Below are 18,316 nucleotides of genomic sequence, written 5' to 3' on the forward strand. Positions count from 1 at the left end.
CAAGATGATTTTGAAAAGTGACAGTCTAGCACATGATAGATAAACAAAATTTCACTTTATATGTAAGCAATTTTTCATTTATTTTGTTTAGGCAAGTCAATTATATAAAGGACAAATCTCAGTGGGTTCTGATTGTCTCATTTATTTCTTCTCTTTCTCCTCAGATATATAGCACCACACTTTGCAAAACTTCTTAAATAGCTCAACTGCTAAGTCCTAAGAGTGAAGATATTTGAGCTTCTGCTGTGGTGTCTATATAACTTTGTAAGGGACTCAAAGTCCTAGAAATGGCATCGACTAATGGCCAAGACCAATGGCCCAAAGAAGACATTGAGATGTTACTACACCTTGTAGAGAAGAATCTCCCACCCAATGACAGTCACACATTCAAAATGACCCAGTCAAAGGTGGACTGGGGAAAAGTGGCTTTTAAAACTTATTCTGCAGAAATGTGCAAGCTCAAGTGGTTAGAAATTTCCAGTCAAACAAGAAGGTTTCGTACTTTGACAGAAATAGTTCAGGACACTAAGGAACATTTAAAAACTTTTTACCAAAAGAAAAAGCTCAAGAACCATCCCCACTTGCCCAAGAGACCCCTGACTGCTTACTTCCGCTTTTTCACGGAGAAGAGGGCCCAGTACTCCCAAATGCACCCTGAGATGAACAACCAGGAGCTGACCAAGGTTCTGTCTAAGAAATACAAGGAACTCCCAGAACAAATGAAGCTGAAATACATTCAAGATTTCCAAAAAGAGAAAGAGGAGTTTGAGGAGAAAATGGCTCAGTTTAGGAAGGACCACCCTGATCTAATGCAGAACTCTGACACTTCTGTTGTCCCTAAAAGGAGCTCAACCAAAGTCCAAAAGAAGTTTCAGGAAAATGTAGAACCAGTGAAATCTCCCCCAGTAAACAATTTTTCTGAGAAGGTAAAATTCCATGGAGAGCCCAAGAAGCCCCCAATGAACGAATACCACAAGTTCCACCAGGATTTGTGGTCAAGTAGGGAGCTGCAAGACCTGCCCATGAGGGAGCGCATGGTGGAGATTGGCAGACGCTGGCAGCGCGTCCCGCTGAGCCAGAAGCAGCATTACAAGAAGCAGGCAGAGGAGCTGCAGAAACAGTACAAGGTGGACCTGGACCACTGGCTCAGCAGTCTGTCCCCTGAAGAATATGCTGCTTACAGAGAGAGATCCTATGCTAAGCGTAAGAACATGAACATGACTGGAGGCCCGGACCCCAAGATCATGAGGAAAGAAGTGCTCTGTCCCTGAGCCCGGGCTCTGCAAGGAAGGCTTGCACAGGAGCAGGGGATGCAGGCTCCAGAGAGAGGGTCAGCAAGGACTTGAGGGGGCCGTTCTCATGTCTCCCAGAGATCAGAAGAAAATAAGGAAGATGGGGAAAAGGCAGAAAGCAGTAGCTGCTCAGACTCCAGCAGCGGGGATGAAGATGAAGACTGTGAGGACAGCAGCTGCAGCTATCTTTCTCAGGGTCCACCTCTGACTCAGACTCCAACTGAGCTTTGTTCATTCCCAAAATGTTGGGACACAGAGCTTCACCCCAAAAATCCATGACTTCTGCAATAAAAGAAGGGCTGCTCTTCTTTTCCCTTTCATTTCTTTGCTTGTTCCTTCATCCCCCTACGCATCCTCAGTAAAGGATAGAACACATTGGGGATTATGAAATTTGGGAGAGTACTCTTAATATCAGGCCCATAAACCTGGAGGAGAGGGTCCTGCTGGGAGAAGAAATATCAGTTATGCACATGTATTGGGTCCCCCTACACCATCTTCACCATCCCCAGGAACTCTGTGCAGTGACGGCTCTGGAAACAGATGATTGGGCTGTGGCGGTCACTCTGCTTTAGACTGAGTATTTTCAAAGTCAGGAGTTTTTCTTTTGGAACATTTTGACAGTTGGCAGGTGTGAGGGCCTTGGGTGGGTGGGCATAAAAGCTGACTGGATTAAGAAGCACACTTGTCATGTAACAGTCATGGGGATGTAAATTATACCATAGAGAATATAGGCAATAATAGTCTAATAACTGTGTGCCTTTATCAGAAGGGTGTGAAATTTACTGGGGTGATCACTCATTCAGTGATGTACTGTCTAATCACTGGTGTGTACACCCGAAGCTAATGTAATAATGTATGTGAACTGTACTTTTTAAGAAATTGTATTTCTAAAGATTTACTTTTCTCATTTTTTGTTTGCCAGAGGTTGTCAGGGGGCCCCTTGACCCTGTGGCTCCTACACCCCCTGCAAGAACTGTACCTCTGGATTCTTGCAGTGTCTGGTATGAGGAAAAAGTTGGCCTCTCTGAAATGTGAGAGTGGGCAGCTCATGCAGGAAGCACTGTTTATGTATATACTTAACTCTTACATCTCTGTAAGACTTACATCTCTATAACTTCAAATATATATGTCTATATTTTGTTTTAGATTCACTCTTTAATTTGATAAGTGCCTCTGTAGAGAAGCCTTAATTCCTCCCTGTTGCTCCGGGTGCAGGTGAATCTCACATTCATCATTCAGGATTGAGGGAGGGATAGAGAGACAGACACATGGGCACATAGGTACATACATAGACACTGAGCTGTAGACATAGACATGGACACTGTTCCCGTCTCCTGGTCTGTCTGTGAACTCTCGTCCCAGTGCCACGTTGCTTCGACTATTTGGTTCACTGGTATGTCTGAGAATCTATTTAAGGTTATTGCCCTCTCATTAGTTTTTTTCCTGTGTATTGCTGGCTATTTCCGTATTCTGTTCTCATGCATATAAGCATTATATAAATAATTGTATCATTTTCACATGAAAATCATTAAAGTTTGAGCATTTAGATAACTAGATATATAAGTGAATTATTTTTATTGTTTTTGTAGGTAACCAGTTTTCATAAAAATGGTAATATTAACAATTTTTATAGGTCTAATATTTTCTCTAAGTGTTCTTTTAATATCCAGAACCTTGTTAGGTAATAATAGTGAGATGTATTTGTCTTGTATTTGACTTTCAATCTAATGTTTAAAGAATTTACTATTAAAATTATGCTGATTGATATATATTTAAGATAAAGTATAACTGATTAGGAATATACCCATTTACTTGTATTGTTGTTTTTTTATTTTATTTAGTTATTTTTCAAGTACAATTTTTTTGTCAATTTCTCCCATCCCAGCCTCCCCCGCCCGTTGCTCCCCACCTCCCTCCCATTTCCACCCCCCTTAGTTCTTGTCCCTGTGTCCTTCCTATTTGTTCCTCCAAATCCCTCCCGGTTTTTCCCCTTAACTTCCCTTCCCTCTCCCCTCTGGTCACTGTCCCCTTGTTCTCTATTTCAGTGTCTTTGGTTTTTTTTTTTTCTGCTTGCTTGTTTGTTTTGTTGTTTAGCTTCCTGTTAAAGTGAGATCATATGGTATTTGTCTTTCAACACCTGGCCTATTTCACTCAGCATAATGCTTTCCAGTTCCATCCATGTTGTTGCAAAAGGTAGTAGCTCCTTCTTTCTCTCTGCTGCATAGAATTCCATTGTGTATATGTACCACAATTTTTGTGTTGTTTTATTATATAACATGTATTACTATTTAACAAATGACTTCTACCAACTATCAATGAAATTTTCCATAGGAATATTAGTATAAGGAATTGGATTATCATGTTAATATTAAAATTCATCATATTCCTATAATAAACCCACAATTTTATTCCATATTGAAAAGACAAATAGACTGTAGGCGCATTTTCCAGCCTTGCCTATGCTGGGAATGCACCATATACAGAGTTTCTGGATATGTTTATTACATTTGCTAATTCTTTTTTATTTAACTTTATTTTTCTTAGTGATACTCTTACATATGACACCATTTTCCTGCCCCCATTTGCCCACCTCCACCCAAGCCCCTGTGCCCCCTTCTTTCTCTTTCTCATAAGCTAGATTTCAATTGACTTCCCCACAGTAATAGTAACTGAGTGGGGGCAACAGGTTGTCAGAAATATGACATGTTAATTATTACAATGAAGCTGAAGGTTTCCCACCTCTATCTTCCTAGAGAGGTCAAATATATTTAGGGTAAAAGAACCAGAGAGGAAAATCTCTCCCAGAGCCATTGCAGACACCTAGACTGGGCTAGACCAGCATTCAGTCTTTTTAATTTTGTGTAAAACCGAAGAGAAATCCAATGGCAAGTGTCACACATCACCCGGGTGGCACAGTGTGCATGTGCCCCAAAGACCAGAGGAAGGGCGGGCATCCCTTGTGCCCTGATGCTTGAACTGAGTCGACAGGAGCTGGCAAGTTCAACAGGGAAAAGGACATTGTGCAGTGATTTGCTTCATACATTCACCACACTTACTGTAGGGCTCTCATTCATCAGACACTCCTTCTCAAGGACCAGAAAGTTCTGCTTCCCTCACATGGCCTCTCAGTGTCTCCTGCCACTTTCCCTGTCATGGGGATCTGCAAATTCTGTTTAGTCTATAAGCTTTTCTGGCATGATCAAACTATGCCCCATGAGGTTATTTATCATTGTAACATGAAGAAGTCCCATATCCACAGGAACTCGTATCACAAAGTAGTGACCTCACTGACATTTCAAAAACCATTTTCCTCTGGAACACCCTTCTCCAGGTGTCAAAACCAGAATTCACCCCAAATCTCAAACTGGCTCCTTTTTTCAGCATGGTCTTGGCTTTGATCCCACCAGTTGCCAACTGTCCCAATCCTTCTTATTGTGCATTCGGTGATGTTCCCGTCCTCACCTCCACAGCATGATGAAGATGATCCTCCCCTCATTACACAAACTTAAATGTAAATGAGAGGCCCCGGCTGGGCAGCCCAGTTGGTTCTAGCACTGCCCCCATATCTAAGGTCGGGTGTTCCATCTCCGGTCAAGGCGACTATAGGAAACATCCTCTGTCTCTCAAATGAATGATTTTTTTTCTTAAAAGTGAGACTTGTTTTAAAAAAAAAAATCAGTCCCAGGAGTTTCATAAGGCCTACCAAGCTCTAGTTGAATTTTTCTAAATTATCTTAACTATTTAAATTTTCTTCAGGCTTTGCTAGTTGATAAACACAGTGAGATGTAAACACACAAGAGTGAAAGAAAAACTATAATTCAATAGTCAATGATTATAAAGACTTTGACAATTAATGAAGAAAAAGGATTTTTATTTATTTTTTGAAGCAGTTTTAGGTTCACGTATAAATTGATTGGAAGTTACAGGACTGACATATTGGGAACCACTTCTCCAGATGTGGAAATGGATCTCAGCACCCATATGAAAACCAGTGGGGGATGAGTTCACAAGCAGGACCATGCCCATGAAGAAGTTCTCCTGTGGGAAATTAGGCCTGCATTATACCTAGGCTGCTTTGTCACTTGCTCTTGCTGAAACTCCCTCACCCTAAGTTCAGTCAGAAAATGCGTGCTGCATATCTTTAAAATAACGTCCTGAAGTCTGTGCTAGTTCTCCCGAGGACTGCAGTATAACCAGACCTGTTACTCTTATTGTTCCCTTGAATTTGCAGCATTTTTTCCTTGTTAATCTGTAAGAAGTGATCTGTAACATCCCTTCCATTGCTATCTGTAAAAAGTAATTACCTAAAGCAAACCTAAGTATAATGAATGAGAACCTTCTTTGATGTATGCTATTAAAAAGCCCATAAAAGGCTGTCAAGGCAAGAGTTGGGGAGCTCTCCTCCTGAGAGAGTGGCTGAGGTGCTCCAAGGAACTCTCCACTGCAGAGAGAAGCCATGCCGTCCCTTTTTCTCCACAGGACTCAGTAGTCTATGTCAATGTATCTCACCTTTTCCATAATGCTGTGGACACTTCGGACCAGCGTCCAAGTCACTGACATGTTACATTATTTGCAATACTCTTTAGCAGATTGTGTCACATGCTTGCTCCTCGACATTCTATTTGCAAAACTAAGTTTTAGATATGGTTCCTGTTACTTCAGATCAGCAGATCCCAGAAGTGTTTTTTTGCCACTAGGTGGTAGAAAGATTTATAAGCCAGGCTAGATGGAGAAACACAGAGTCCATCACGGCTCTGCTTGTGAATTTAAAGCATGCATTTCTGATTCATTCAGCACCAGTGTTTTCTAAGCCATGTCTCACTGCATGGGATACAGAGATGAAAGTTACAGTTTCTCATGTCACTGCACTCATGGTCTCACACAGAAGACTGACCAGGCAATGCAATCAGTAAGAGGAAGCATCATTGGGTCCACAGAGCACATATACTGGAATTGAAGAATCATACATTAAAATTCTGAATTTGCTATTACAATGACATGGGTTTAAATATGTCTTTGCTTATCTATTTCTCCAGGTATACATTTATAAACTGGAAATCAAATTGCAATTAGGTACAATAAAGTAAAGAGTAAGCTTATTGTTTATAAGCTTACTTTATAAACAATAAGCTTATAAACTTACTTTAAATTTATAGAAAATGTTAGGTGGATTCCATTGGGGCTGCTACAGCAAAATATCATAGACTGATGGGCAACAGAAATTACCCTCACACAGTTCTAGAGGCTGAAAGATCAGGGTGCACACATGGTTGGCTGATGGCTGTGTTCCAGGTGGAAGCTTTCTTGTATCCTCACTTGGCACAAAGGGCAGGGGACCTCTCTGAAGTTCATGTAAGGAACTAATCCCATTTCTGAGGGTTCCTCTCTCATGACTCAAGCCCGTCTCAAAGACCCCACCTCCTCAGGACATCCCATTGGGCATTGCAGTTCAATACATAAAGTTTGGGGCCCACACAAACTTGAGACCACAGCACTTAGCTCTTCTTATCCCTTTATTTCATCCATCTTCCATATTTCTCCTTCACTGAATTACAACAAGAAATGTTAATTTCATGATTACCTATAATCTTGCTGGAATCTTGTTCCAACTCTGACTCAAAGCATCATTCCAGAAATTAAAAAAGTAGTGCCATTGATATACAGATAAGATTTATACAAAACAGTAGTAGGAGATCCATGGGCCAATGGAAATTGCTAGAAATGCAGCACATTTCTTACAATGTAAAACTTTTATTGACAGGAAATTATTGCAGAGTTTGTCATTAAATAACTAGGGACTAAGTGAGAAAAGCGACAGTGGAAGTGGTGTTCAGATGGAGGTAACAGCCAGAAGTTCACAGTGAGGGTGGGCATCCTAGTAGAGCATCTTCCACTATCACCTTGTCCTCCTTCTTTTACACACGGGTCTTACACACTACTAAAAACACTGCCATTCCGGTGGGAGGCACTCTTTGTTCACGTACTTCTAACAAAAAAACCTAGTTGACAAGTCTCCAAATATGAACAAATGCAGACAAATCAGGAATACCTAAAGATCCATGAGGTGCACTGACTGGTGTGGTTCAGTTGTTTGGGAGTTGTCCTGGGAACCAAAAGGTTGCTGGTTCAATAGGTCAGGGCACCTGCCTGGGTTGTGGGCTGAGTCCTGAGTTGGACACATTTGAGGGGTAATTGATTGATGTATCTTTTGCACATTGTTGCTTCTCTCCTTCTCTTTCTCCCATCCTTCCCCTCTCTCTAAAAGGAAATAAATCAAATCTTTGAAGAAAAAGTCGAGATCCTTGTACTATCAGGGTATTAAGCCCTGTTAACACAGGAAGCATCAGATTTTCTGTCTTCCCATCCCTTACTTCTGTCCTTACCACCACTGAACTTACACATTCATGCTTGTGACGGCTCTCACAAATTCCTTATCCTCCGAAGAGCATGCTTGTTTCATGTGTGTGTGCAATTGTGTTTTGTGGTGGAGCCAAGATGCACGCTCGAGTCCCTTTAATCCAAGTGATCTTTCTTTTGGGAGGAGTAGCTAATAGTAACCTACTAAGTCACTTGTTTTGTAGAGTTCCCAGATAAAGTACAAGAGGCCAGTTAAATTTTAGAAAACAGTGAACAAATTTATGGTAAAGGTATTCCCAGATATTGCAGGGAAACAATTATCCTAAAACCTAATTCACTGTGTATCTGAAATTCACATTCAGTTGGGTGTCATTCTTTGCTAAATCAGGCCTCCTGGAAAGATTTCAAGGAACCACTGACACGGGCCTCCCGTGGGAAAGAGGACTGTGCCGCTGGGAAAAGAGGCAGGAGAAAGACTCGTCACTGCATTTCCCATTTTGGACAATTGCCCGTGAATTATGCAAAGCTCTTGATTATTTAGAATATTAGATAAAGATCATTGAAAAGGTAAAAAATTAAACGTTGTACAACTTATTACTCCAAGAAAAAAAAAAAAACGTAGTGATTTCTGGTCCTGTCCACATAGGCTGCTGGGCCTCCCCTGACAGAGGCAGCAAAGGAGACTGTTGGTGAGGCTGGGCCCACTGCAGCCTGCACAGCTGCCCACGCTGGACAGCAGTGGGGCCTCAGAACTGGGTCCTAAACAGATTGCACACTGCTACCAAATGGGCTGGATTCACTGAATCAACTCTCTTTTCAAACACTGGCCTGTGTGTGGCCCTAAGTACCCATTATTTTTTCAGGACATGTGCTTGACTTTTGTTCCGGAAGTGTAGCCTGTGTTGAAGTAAGTCAAGAGTCAGATAAGAATCAGGTTGAGTGACCCGAAATTAGGTTGAAGGATCAAGACCTGAAATAAAGGGAACGTCAAGTAAAGCCTTAGTGCTGTGAACTGAAAAAAAAAACAATGTATGAATTGCCTAAAGAAGCACACACCAACTGTGTTACCACTTCAATTTGAAAGGAACTTCTGATTCTCGCCTGCCTGCAGAGCCCGCCATGGAATGTCTCCCCACTCCCACCCCCCCATGCCACCTGCCCTCCGCCCCTCCCCCACTGCAGAATGTCTGGAGGCCTACATTCTGCTGTTTCAATTCAAACTCCTTCTTCCACTGAATGCTGAGCATCTGTTAGAACAGGTCACTCTCTGGACCCTGGACTTGGATTTTCTCATTGCGGAGGCTCCTGGGCAGCAGTGGTCAGTGCCTCAGTCTGTGGGGATGACTTCAGAAGGAGGTAAGCCTGCAGGTTGGGAAGGTGTTTTAGAGACTGTGCTATCTCTGAAAATTTAGGATCAAAAGGTAACAGTTCCACTGGGGAAACATAATTTGGACTGAAGTAGAATTAGGAGAGAGTACTTGACCTCCACGGACCTGTCAGCCAGGAAGGCTGGGAACCTGCAGAAACCAAGCAGGGCGTTGAACAGGAGGGCTGCTGAGAGTGGTTGGGATGCTCAGGGGAAGTGCCCGGGTGTACAGAAAGGACGGCCGCAGGCGCATTAGTTCTTTCTAGAACAGAGACATGCCACTGCAGCCTGTGTGTGCAGGGAACAGTGGGTGTGTGGAGGCGGGGCACGTAGGGGAGGGGTACAGGAAAGCCTTGTCCTCTGTCCTGCTCTTCAGGCACCTGGAGCCCACCCCACAGTACCTTTCTAGAGGATTTGAACTGACTATATTACAGCTAATGGGGCAGTGGGAAGAGTTGGTCTTGGCCATGAAGTTGTCCAGTGTGGCAGTCTGTGGCCAGATCTCCAATGAAGTGTCATCCCTGAGAGCCAGGCTGGAAGGTACCCCAACTGCTGCAGCCCAGGGCTTCCCCACTCCTTCCAGCCAGGAGTCACTTCCCCTGAGTCCAGGGAGCTGCTCCTTCTCTTGGGTTCCACAGGGACAGGGCAGCCAGGTAACTTCCACCAGGAGTTGGGGCTGGGTTCCCTGACTTGTCCTGAATTGGTCCCCTTCTGTGGAAACTTGGTACTTCAACCCTGCTTCCTCCCATTGCGTGTCTCATGGCATATCCCTTGCCCTGCCTTTTTCCTTGGAGATGAAGGGTTTGCTCATAGGACACATCATTGCTTCACGGATAGAAAATAGATGTGAAGTATGGTTGGTTTTCCATTGAAACATCTGGAAAGGCAGATTCTTTTTTAAAGGGAGCACAAAATCAGGAATATGATCTTCTGTATCATTAGGGTACATCCATGACATCTGTCCTGAGTAATTAGAGGCACTTGGTCAACTTTCACAACCTCTGTCCCACCTCCCAGTCAAAGGACACAACATAAAGTCTGTTAAGAACTTGGCTGGATGGGATGGGGGACCGCCTTGGAGACTAGGCAGGTCTGCACGTCCTCACAATTGACTCTTTTCGATGTCCCCTTCTGACCTCACCCCTCACATAGTCACATGGCTTCAGAGGGCCTGGCCCAGTTGCACCAAGTTAACGTCCCCCTGCACTGCCCTCACCATCACATGCTCAGGAGGAGGAAGCTAGAGCCCCTCACACTCCCTCCCCTTCCCTCTCTGCCCCAGCTCACATTCCCAGGAAGGTGGTACTCAAGGTCCAGGGCACCTACAGATCCTAGTGGCCCCTGGAGACCAAGGTACCCAAAGACATCCCCCCTGGAGCCTTGAAAGGGTACATGGACATCGTGGACAAGCTGGTGCAGCTGGCCCTATGAGCCCTGGGTCCATCAGGTTGAACCTTGGATGAGGACAGAAAGGAGTTACAGCAGGAAGAGAGTGGGACCTACCTGGACCCTGGTCTCCTCATCTACATTGACAAGCTGTGTTCCCAGGAAGACTTTGTCGTCAAGGTGGGCTGGCTCAGAGCTCTGAGGTCTACAGGATTCTAGAGGGCCGCACCCCAGGTCCAAGACCAGGGTTCTGCCAAGATGGATGGGATTAAGCTCTGTTCTTTTTTCCTGAGCTAGGTGTGTCCATGACAGTGTGCATGTGGTATGTGTGGTGTGTGTGAGTGTTCCCTTGTGTTTGTCTGTCTGTATGTTCCTGTGTGTGTGTCTGTAGCTAATGACCATGAGTTGTAAAATGCTCACCTTGTAGGAGAGGATGGGGTGGACCTTTGCTTTCTAAATTTCCTCTTGGTTCTACTGACTCACAGGTCACTCATAGCCTCTTCCTTCTTTCCCAGGTGGCAAAGGTCATTCACCACTGATTTCTGGCACAGTTGCTTTCCCCAGAAGCACAGTTGGATGTCTCGGCCCTAGCTGAGGACTTGGGGCAGGAGAAACGACTCATTCCTGAACAGGTGAGCCAGTGGTGAGATGGAACTTAGGAAAATGGGAGAAGGGCTCTAGATGAGCCATGAGAGAAACAGACTGCAGGTGAATTACAGGAGAGGCCTTAGGTTAGACAGGGAGGGAGGGACACCAGAAATGGTGACATGGGGACCTCAGGTGAGCCATGGGCGGGAGTACCCAGGTAGACCAGGGAAGGCAGCAACTCAGAATGGGGGTGCATATGACTGTGTCCAGCCCACCCCTGCCTGTAGGCATGGCGTGTGGAGAGGCCAGCTCTGGGGTGGGTGCAGTACAGGATGACAAGAAAGAGGATGACAGGAAGGAGAGGGTGACAGGAAAGAGAGGGCAAGAGGAAGGAGAGGATGGGGAGGGAAGAACACAAAGATGGGAATATGGCACAGGAGGACAGCAGGAGAGACACATGTCTTTCTTGAGGTTGAGTCAATATGACATCCTCCTGCTCTCCTCCCCCCAATGACATTGGCTTGTCCCTCACACATGTCCTCTCACACTCAGGTACATAGCCAGTCACTGTGCCCCTCTTTCTCCCAGCTGGTAGAGGAGAGACTTTTGGCCTCAAAGGAGGAGGAGGGTGTGCAGGCACCCCTGAGTCATTTTGCACCCCCACTGGACTCCAGTCCTTCTGAGTCTGCAGCCAGCCAGGACACCTATAGGTGTGACTATGGCCCCCACCTGTAGGTCATTGACAAAGCCTCCCCACCAGAGACTGACTTCAAAGACTGCCAAACCACTGTCAAGCAGATGCCCACCTGTCCAAGCCCAAAGCCTTTGCTGTCTTTTCAGGACATCAGGAGTGCTCACCACTGGTGGCTCAATGTCCCCTCTTTGCTCCCCCAGGTCCCAGGCACACTTACTCTGCACTGGGGCCCAGGGCTGCCCCCATTCCCAGAGAGACCCCTCCTGTTAGGGAGACTGGCAGGCCAGTGCGCAGGTCCAGTGAGAATGAGGAGGACCTGCCCAGCCTGTCCTTCCTCTGGGCCTCTCCCAACAGCCTGCTGCCTCCTGAGCTGTCTCTGAGTACAGTCCCTGCCTCAGGCCTTGGTTCCCTGGAGGTCCAGGGTGCTGGGGATCTGCCCAGGCCCAGCCCAAAAAAGAAAGTGTGACCTTTCTGTCACAGGGAATTGGAGGAAGCGGCACTGCAACCAGTATGGAGCAGTGGGGTGTCAGTCCCACTGCCAGACCCTGGGGATCCCAGCCTAGATGTAGCCCCACCGTCCCCCAGAGGAGCCATGTGCTCTTCTCATCCCAGGGCTAATCCCAAGGTGATTATATATATATATATATATATATATATATATATATATATATATCTTTTTTCTTTATATATGATTCCTATTTGATCCTTTGTTATTATAAATGTATTGGCAGACATGTTCATAGGAGTAACATACAGATAACATTCCAAATGCCCACCTGCAGAAAAATGAAGAAATACATTTTGTTATGTGACAGTTATCCAACTTATTTCTTCCAAATTACTCCCCATTGCTGTCTCTTTGTAAATGCAGTTGGACCCTTTAAATAATGCTTTTTCTTGCCAAGGGGCATGATGTTAAACTTTGAGCAGCAGGCATTGAAGCGACATTGAAGGACAGGTTTTCCTCCCTGGTTCCCAAACACTCCCTTGACAGTGCCCTGCATGCAAATGATTTCCCTGGTACCCTGCACTGCACGTGGCTTCACCATTGCCCCATCCTGTAGCTCCTGCCCCTGCTATAGCACCTCCTCTGCTAGCATCTTGCAGTTCAAGGTGGCCAGCAAAACCAGCAGCAGGAGCTTCTTCCAACACTGCCCTGAGCTGGTTTTTGTCGTAGAATGCCTCTGGCAAGACACCTCCCTAAGAACAGCTTCTCAAAGTGGCTAAAGTGCAAGATTCTGGGGAGGTTGGGGGTGTACAATTCAGCAAGTTCTTCTAGAGCAACACCACAGCTGCTGCTCTCATATTCAGTGAGGCCTGTGGTGGGCAGGGCCAGACCCTTCACTGGCTGCCCTGTCTCAGACGTAGGGCCAGTGACCGCTTCTTGTCTCCGCTATTCTCTTCTGTAGAGTTCTCTTTACCTTCTACTAGACAGCCCCTCCTTGTTTCATGCTTTTTTTATCAGTCATTCTTTGTATGGGCATTCCCTATTTATGTTTCTCTCTCTTGACTAGATCTTGAGTCATAAATGTCATAATCATGCAAGTGAAAATGCTCTATGTCAGTGAAATCTGGTGAACTAGAGCCACAACAAGCATGGAGCAACCTTCAAAGTTAGTGAAAAACTCAAGTCCTAGAATAATGCATTATGGTATAGTCTTACTTATAAAAAGTTCAAAAATACATAAGGTCAAATACACATAGGGGATCTAGCCAGGTGGTAAAATTATAAATAACAGGACAGAGCAACATAAAATTCAAGAATGTGAGAATCTCTGGCAGAAAAGGAAGGCACACTGGTGAACAGTACTTGGGGGAACCAAGGATATTGGTGATGTTTCATTTCTTCATTTGGTTATAGGGTTTGGGGAGGTCTACACATGCTGTTTTATTTATTATTTTTCACTGTACATATTGTCTAACTAGTGTGATAAGAGAGTAGCCTCTCAGCCTCACAGGCCACACAGGACTTGAGGCCTATGGTTTGGAGCGACCCTGTGAATTGTTCCTTGGGCTCTTGTACAAACTGACGTGCCCTGTGTGTGCACTGACAGGCGTAGGTTTAGAAGTGTTGAATTAGACTTGATTCCCTGATAACCTCACACAGGAGTTTTAACATATTAGGCTGTTCTTAATTTAAACACACAGTTCAGCTTTCAGAATGACCTTCTGTAATTATAGAATACAAGTCATCTACCTCTCTGTCAAACTTTGCTTAGACCTTTGTGTCTTCTGGGCAGAGGAGTGAACTCCTAGTTTTCTTCCCTCAGAAAAATGGACTCAGACATGTCCAAGTCTTTCAAGAAGAACTTGCCCGCATCGTCTGCCTGAATTACCTTACAGACCCAGTCACCATGGGCTGTGGGCACAGTTTCTGTTGGTTGTGTCTCTGTGCATGTTGGGAGAAAGCTGAAAACCCTGCACATTGCTCTGTGTGCAGGGAACCATTAGAGCAGACAAATTTCAAAACCAACATTCTTCTGAAAAACCAACATTCTTCTGAAAAACCTAATGTCTAATGGCAGGAAAGCCAGTCTGCGGCAGTTCCTGAGCTCTGAGCACTATAGGTGTGGGCTACACAAGGAGACAAAGCAGACCTTCTCTGAAGATGACAGCAGTCTGCTCTGTATGCAATGCTCTAGCACTCTGGAGCACGAGGCTCACAGACACTGCCTCGTAGAAGAGGCTGCTGAGGAAAACTGGGTAAGTGCTACCTCTGAGTGCACAACGATAGCTGCAGGAGAGTGCAGCCAAGACAACATAAGGACCTGAGAATCATCATCAGGATTAAATCCTCTCCTTACTGAGGGCCAAGTACCAACTTAAGCACCAGTGATGGGGCTGTGAGGAAAACACAGTTGTATGCCTGCCTTCATGGTGGTTACATTTAATGGGAGAGAAATTAAGTTAATGGTCATCATTATTTTGATGATACAACATTGTGCTCACGTCAGTGGGAAGACCTCATTCTGAGAAAAAAACTAAAATGCAAAAAAATTTTTCTATGGAAAACATATTTGTTAACACAGGACAAAAGAGATTGAAGTTGGCAGGAGACAAGTATCAGTAGCTCCAAATTTTGATGCAAGATATACCTCACTATCAGAGAAGCAGACACGCTAAGTAAAATCCTGATCAGTTTCCCTAGACAAATGACTATATTGCACTGTGTGGTCATACAGCCTGAAATCTTCTAAAATTTATCGTCAAAGAGGGCAAATAGGGAAACATCAAATTCCTTCTTCTCTCCCTAAAGTACATTTACCTAATATCCCTTGATTATCTCCATCATTAATAGTCTAAAACCTAAAATTATTTGTTTTTCTCGGTGCAAAAATTCTGTTTTTTAAAACAGTCCAGGGTCTCAAACCACATGAGATCTTTATGGAAAAAGATTCAAGAAATTCAAAGAAGTCTCAGTAAAGATGGCAGAATATCTATCTATTGCATTGTAAGTGTGAGACAGTATTTCCCTCTGAATCAGGCTGACACAGTCAGGAGGGGAAAAGGAACCATGAACAGCAGTTTAAGATGTGTGTTTGTGATGGTGAGAATTACAGGAGCTAGAGAATGATAGTGTTTCCAGTAAAAGAAAGTGTAATATTTTAAAATAAAGGAAACAGAGTGAAAGAAGTAAAGAAAAACTGAGATTGGAGAGTGAGAGCGTGAATCCACAACATTGGTTAGGGAATAAGTGATGGAATAAGAATCAATATTCTTTAAAACCATAGGGAGTCTGTGGGTTTAGATGGAGGACAGGAGCCCATGCACCAAGAAAAGGAGGGCAGAGAAAAGGGCTGGGAGGAAGACCTTCAGTTTGAGGGAAGGCGTTGACAATTTCAGGAAGATCTTTTTTGATGGATCCTAATCCTGGGAGTAAAATGCAATAATACTTCTCAAAATAGGGAGAATGTAACACTGGAGACCAATTTACTAACACAGAAGTCAGAATATTGCATGTAACAATTGATTAATTGACACTGAATTTTGATTGCTTGCATGCAGTCTTTCAGAGTTGAGAGGCTGAGTGTGAAAGAAATGATCAATGAGAAGCTATCTTCCAGTTCTTTCAGGAGTTCATTTAGTGGGTGGAGGTAGTTTGAGGGAAGCACATAATTGGCTTTTGGTATACTTTAAAAGAATGGAAAATAAATGAAGGAAAGAGGAATGAATGAATGATTTCTGACAAGTGGGAAACCTGAATTTAGGACACGTGAAGCTTATTGGTAGAAAACATGAATCAGTACAGCAGCTGCTGTTTCAGTAAAGGTGGGTAAGGTTGGCCCGAGTATGTGACCTAGAAATCTATTTATGTGCAGACGTATATCCATGGATGCCAAGTTGAAACCCGGGATTTTTCTGAGACATTGCAACTGGTTCTCCATGAGGGAGAAAAAAACAATATTGAGAGAGTCTTAGTAAGGAAGGGTCAAATATGTTTGAGCAACTTGAGAAACTTGAGGCTGAAATGGCTGAAAAGAAGATCAACCTAAGAGCAATATATGACAAGCTTGTGAACATGTTTCTGAAACCAGATGTAGAGTTGCTTAAGGTAAGAATGGAGTGTTTACCTGGGAATATTTTATTTTATTGGAAGCTCACACCATTGGTGGAAATACATTTCCATTATGTATTTGATACCAAAGATATATATTTCTTCATCTCCCGCATCCATGGTGGAGAGAGGCTCCCACTTGGGAATAATATAATCTGCTCCTGACTTGACCATGAAAAAACAAGCCTTATGGAATTGTGATTATGGAGATTCCATGAGGAATATTTTCCTTCTCAAAATCTACTTTTGTTTCTTCCTCCAGTAAACACCAGAAAGTAAAAACTATCTTAAGGTCTTTTAATTCTGGTCTGCAAGTGGGTAATGTAGACACATTTGGTAAAAGCTCCCATATATTTCCTGCTTCTGATGTGATATCATTGGTTTCATTTGCTATTAATTTGGGTCATATTACTCTTTCAGGACAAGCCTTAGGAGAGACTCCTAGGCACAGAGCTGAGAGTAACAGCAATGCACAGACAGTTCCCTCTTTTCACACTCAGTGTTCTGAATTTTTCAAGAACATAAAAACAGAACACATGGTTTCCAAAAGTAGGGGTCCAGGGGAATGGGTAAAAAGGGAAGGAGAATATAGACAATAATATTGTTCTAATTAAGTAAACACGATGACAGAAGATTACTAGACTTAATGTTGTGATGACATTGTAAGGTATAAAAATGTTGAATCATTAATACTGTACACCCTAAATTAATAAAAGCAGTACATAATAATATACCAATGATACATAAATCAAAAACTAATTAAAAATCATTTACAGAAGAATTTAGATTAGGACAAGATATGGTCAAAATTATCTTTAGGGAGGAAAAGGAGAATAAATTTTCAAGGCAGTTTGCAAGTGGTAGGATTAGTACTTGTCCAAACCTCCCCAAACCCAAACTGGTTTGGCAGAATATCCTACTTCTGAAGAAGCCTAAGTTTCTCTTTCCTTTCTTGACATGAGTTAGGAGATGAACTGAGAAGGTGAGTTTGTTCTTCAATGCTAACTGGGATTCATGAGGGCCATGAAAAAGATCCGCCTACTTTGAACAAAGTGAAGATATAATTTCTCAGAGTATTTTCACTTGTTCTGTGCTCATCTGTTTGTATGTGTTTTGCAGTATATGTTTTCCTGCTCTTCTTGATCAGAAGTGGGTATTTTTTCACATCTGTGACTGAGAGAGCTACGTGTTGTCAGGCTCATTGGAAACCTTTCTATAAGACTGGTCAGTTATGGTTTTCATTTCACAATCAACAAGAAATAAAAGAGCAAAACTAGATTTACCCAGAATTTAGTAAGAGAAGCAAGTACCTCTGAGAAATAGGGGTGGAAGTAGGTAAAGAAGAAAAATAAGAGAGATTCACGAAGAATAATATGATCCTATCCCATGAAAGGATTATGATGAAGAACATTCAGTTGAATGATCATGGCACCAAAAGATTAATTGCATCTTCCTCTTTACAGGAGTGAACAGGTGCAGCTGCACATGCCTCAGCCTCTGTGGCTAAAACTCCCTGCACCGCCCATTACTAGACTGATGCACAGGCACAACAGCTCCCAAGGTGAGTGTTGCCCCATTGGTGGGACCATCTGAAAGTGTTCTTCAATTATGATTTCTTGTGGAGGATCTTTTCCTTTTTCTTGGAGAGGAGAACAACCTGCTGAGTGGCATGTATAGTCCTAGTTAGTCATGGAGTCACTATAATATGGTAAAAGGTAAAATCAAAAGTACTGTAATGATAGATGTGAATCAGTCCTTATCAATTACCTGTAAATGTGATGTTACTTATATAATGAGAAAAAAGATATGAACCCAAAAGGGCTTCTTGAGTCCTAGAAATATCATCACATAAAATGTCAGTTGTTCACTGAGGCTTAGAAAACTGGATGGCAGTTCAAGATATTCCAATTTAAAAGAACAGCGGTGAATTAGGTTTTAAATAGTTTTAGTAATTGGATTTATAACATGTGGGTATTTTATTACAATGGCTGTGATCAGAAATAATCATAAATGTAAAAAAACCTAAATGCAGAAATGGAGATTTTACAAATAATAACAATAAAGGAAATTGGTGGTTG

General features: G+C 43.2%; 1 protein-coding gene across 1 annotated transcript; it reads left to right on the plus strand.

Annotated features, from left to right (window-relative positions):
* Nucleotides 1-287: 287 nt before the first annotated feature.
* LOC128628241 (upstream-binding factor 1-like protein 1) lies at nucleotides 288-1,271 on the plus strand. The gene has a single exon (XM_053670724.1). It carries the CDS (start codon nucleotides 288-290, stop codon nucleotides 1,269-1,271), a length of 984 nt encoding a protein of 327 aa, XP_053526699.1.
* Nucleotides 1,272-18,316: the final 17,045 nt, after the last annotated feature.

This window comes from Artibeus jamaicensis, unplaced genomic scaffold, assembly GCF_021234435.1.
Source record: "Artibeus jamaicensis isolate MK-2021 breed Jamaican fruit bat unplaced genomic scaffold, CSHL_Jam_final contig_64, whole genome shotgun sequence".
Lineage (NCBI taxonomy): Eukaryota > Metazoa > Chordata > Mammalia > Chiroptera > Phyllostomidae > Artibeus > Artibeus jamaicensis.

Coding starts and splice junctions, on each gene's coding strand:
- LOC128628241 (XM_053670724.1), top strand. CDS start 288: ATGGCATCGACTAATGGCCAAGACCAATGGCCCAAAGAAGACATTGAG.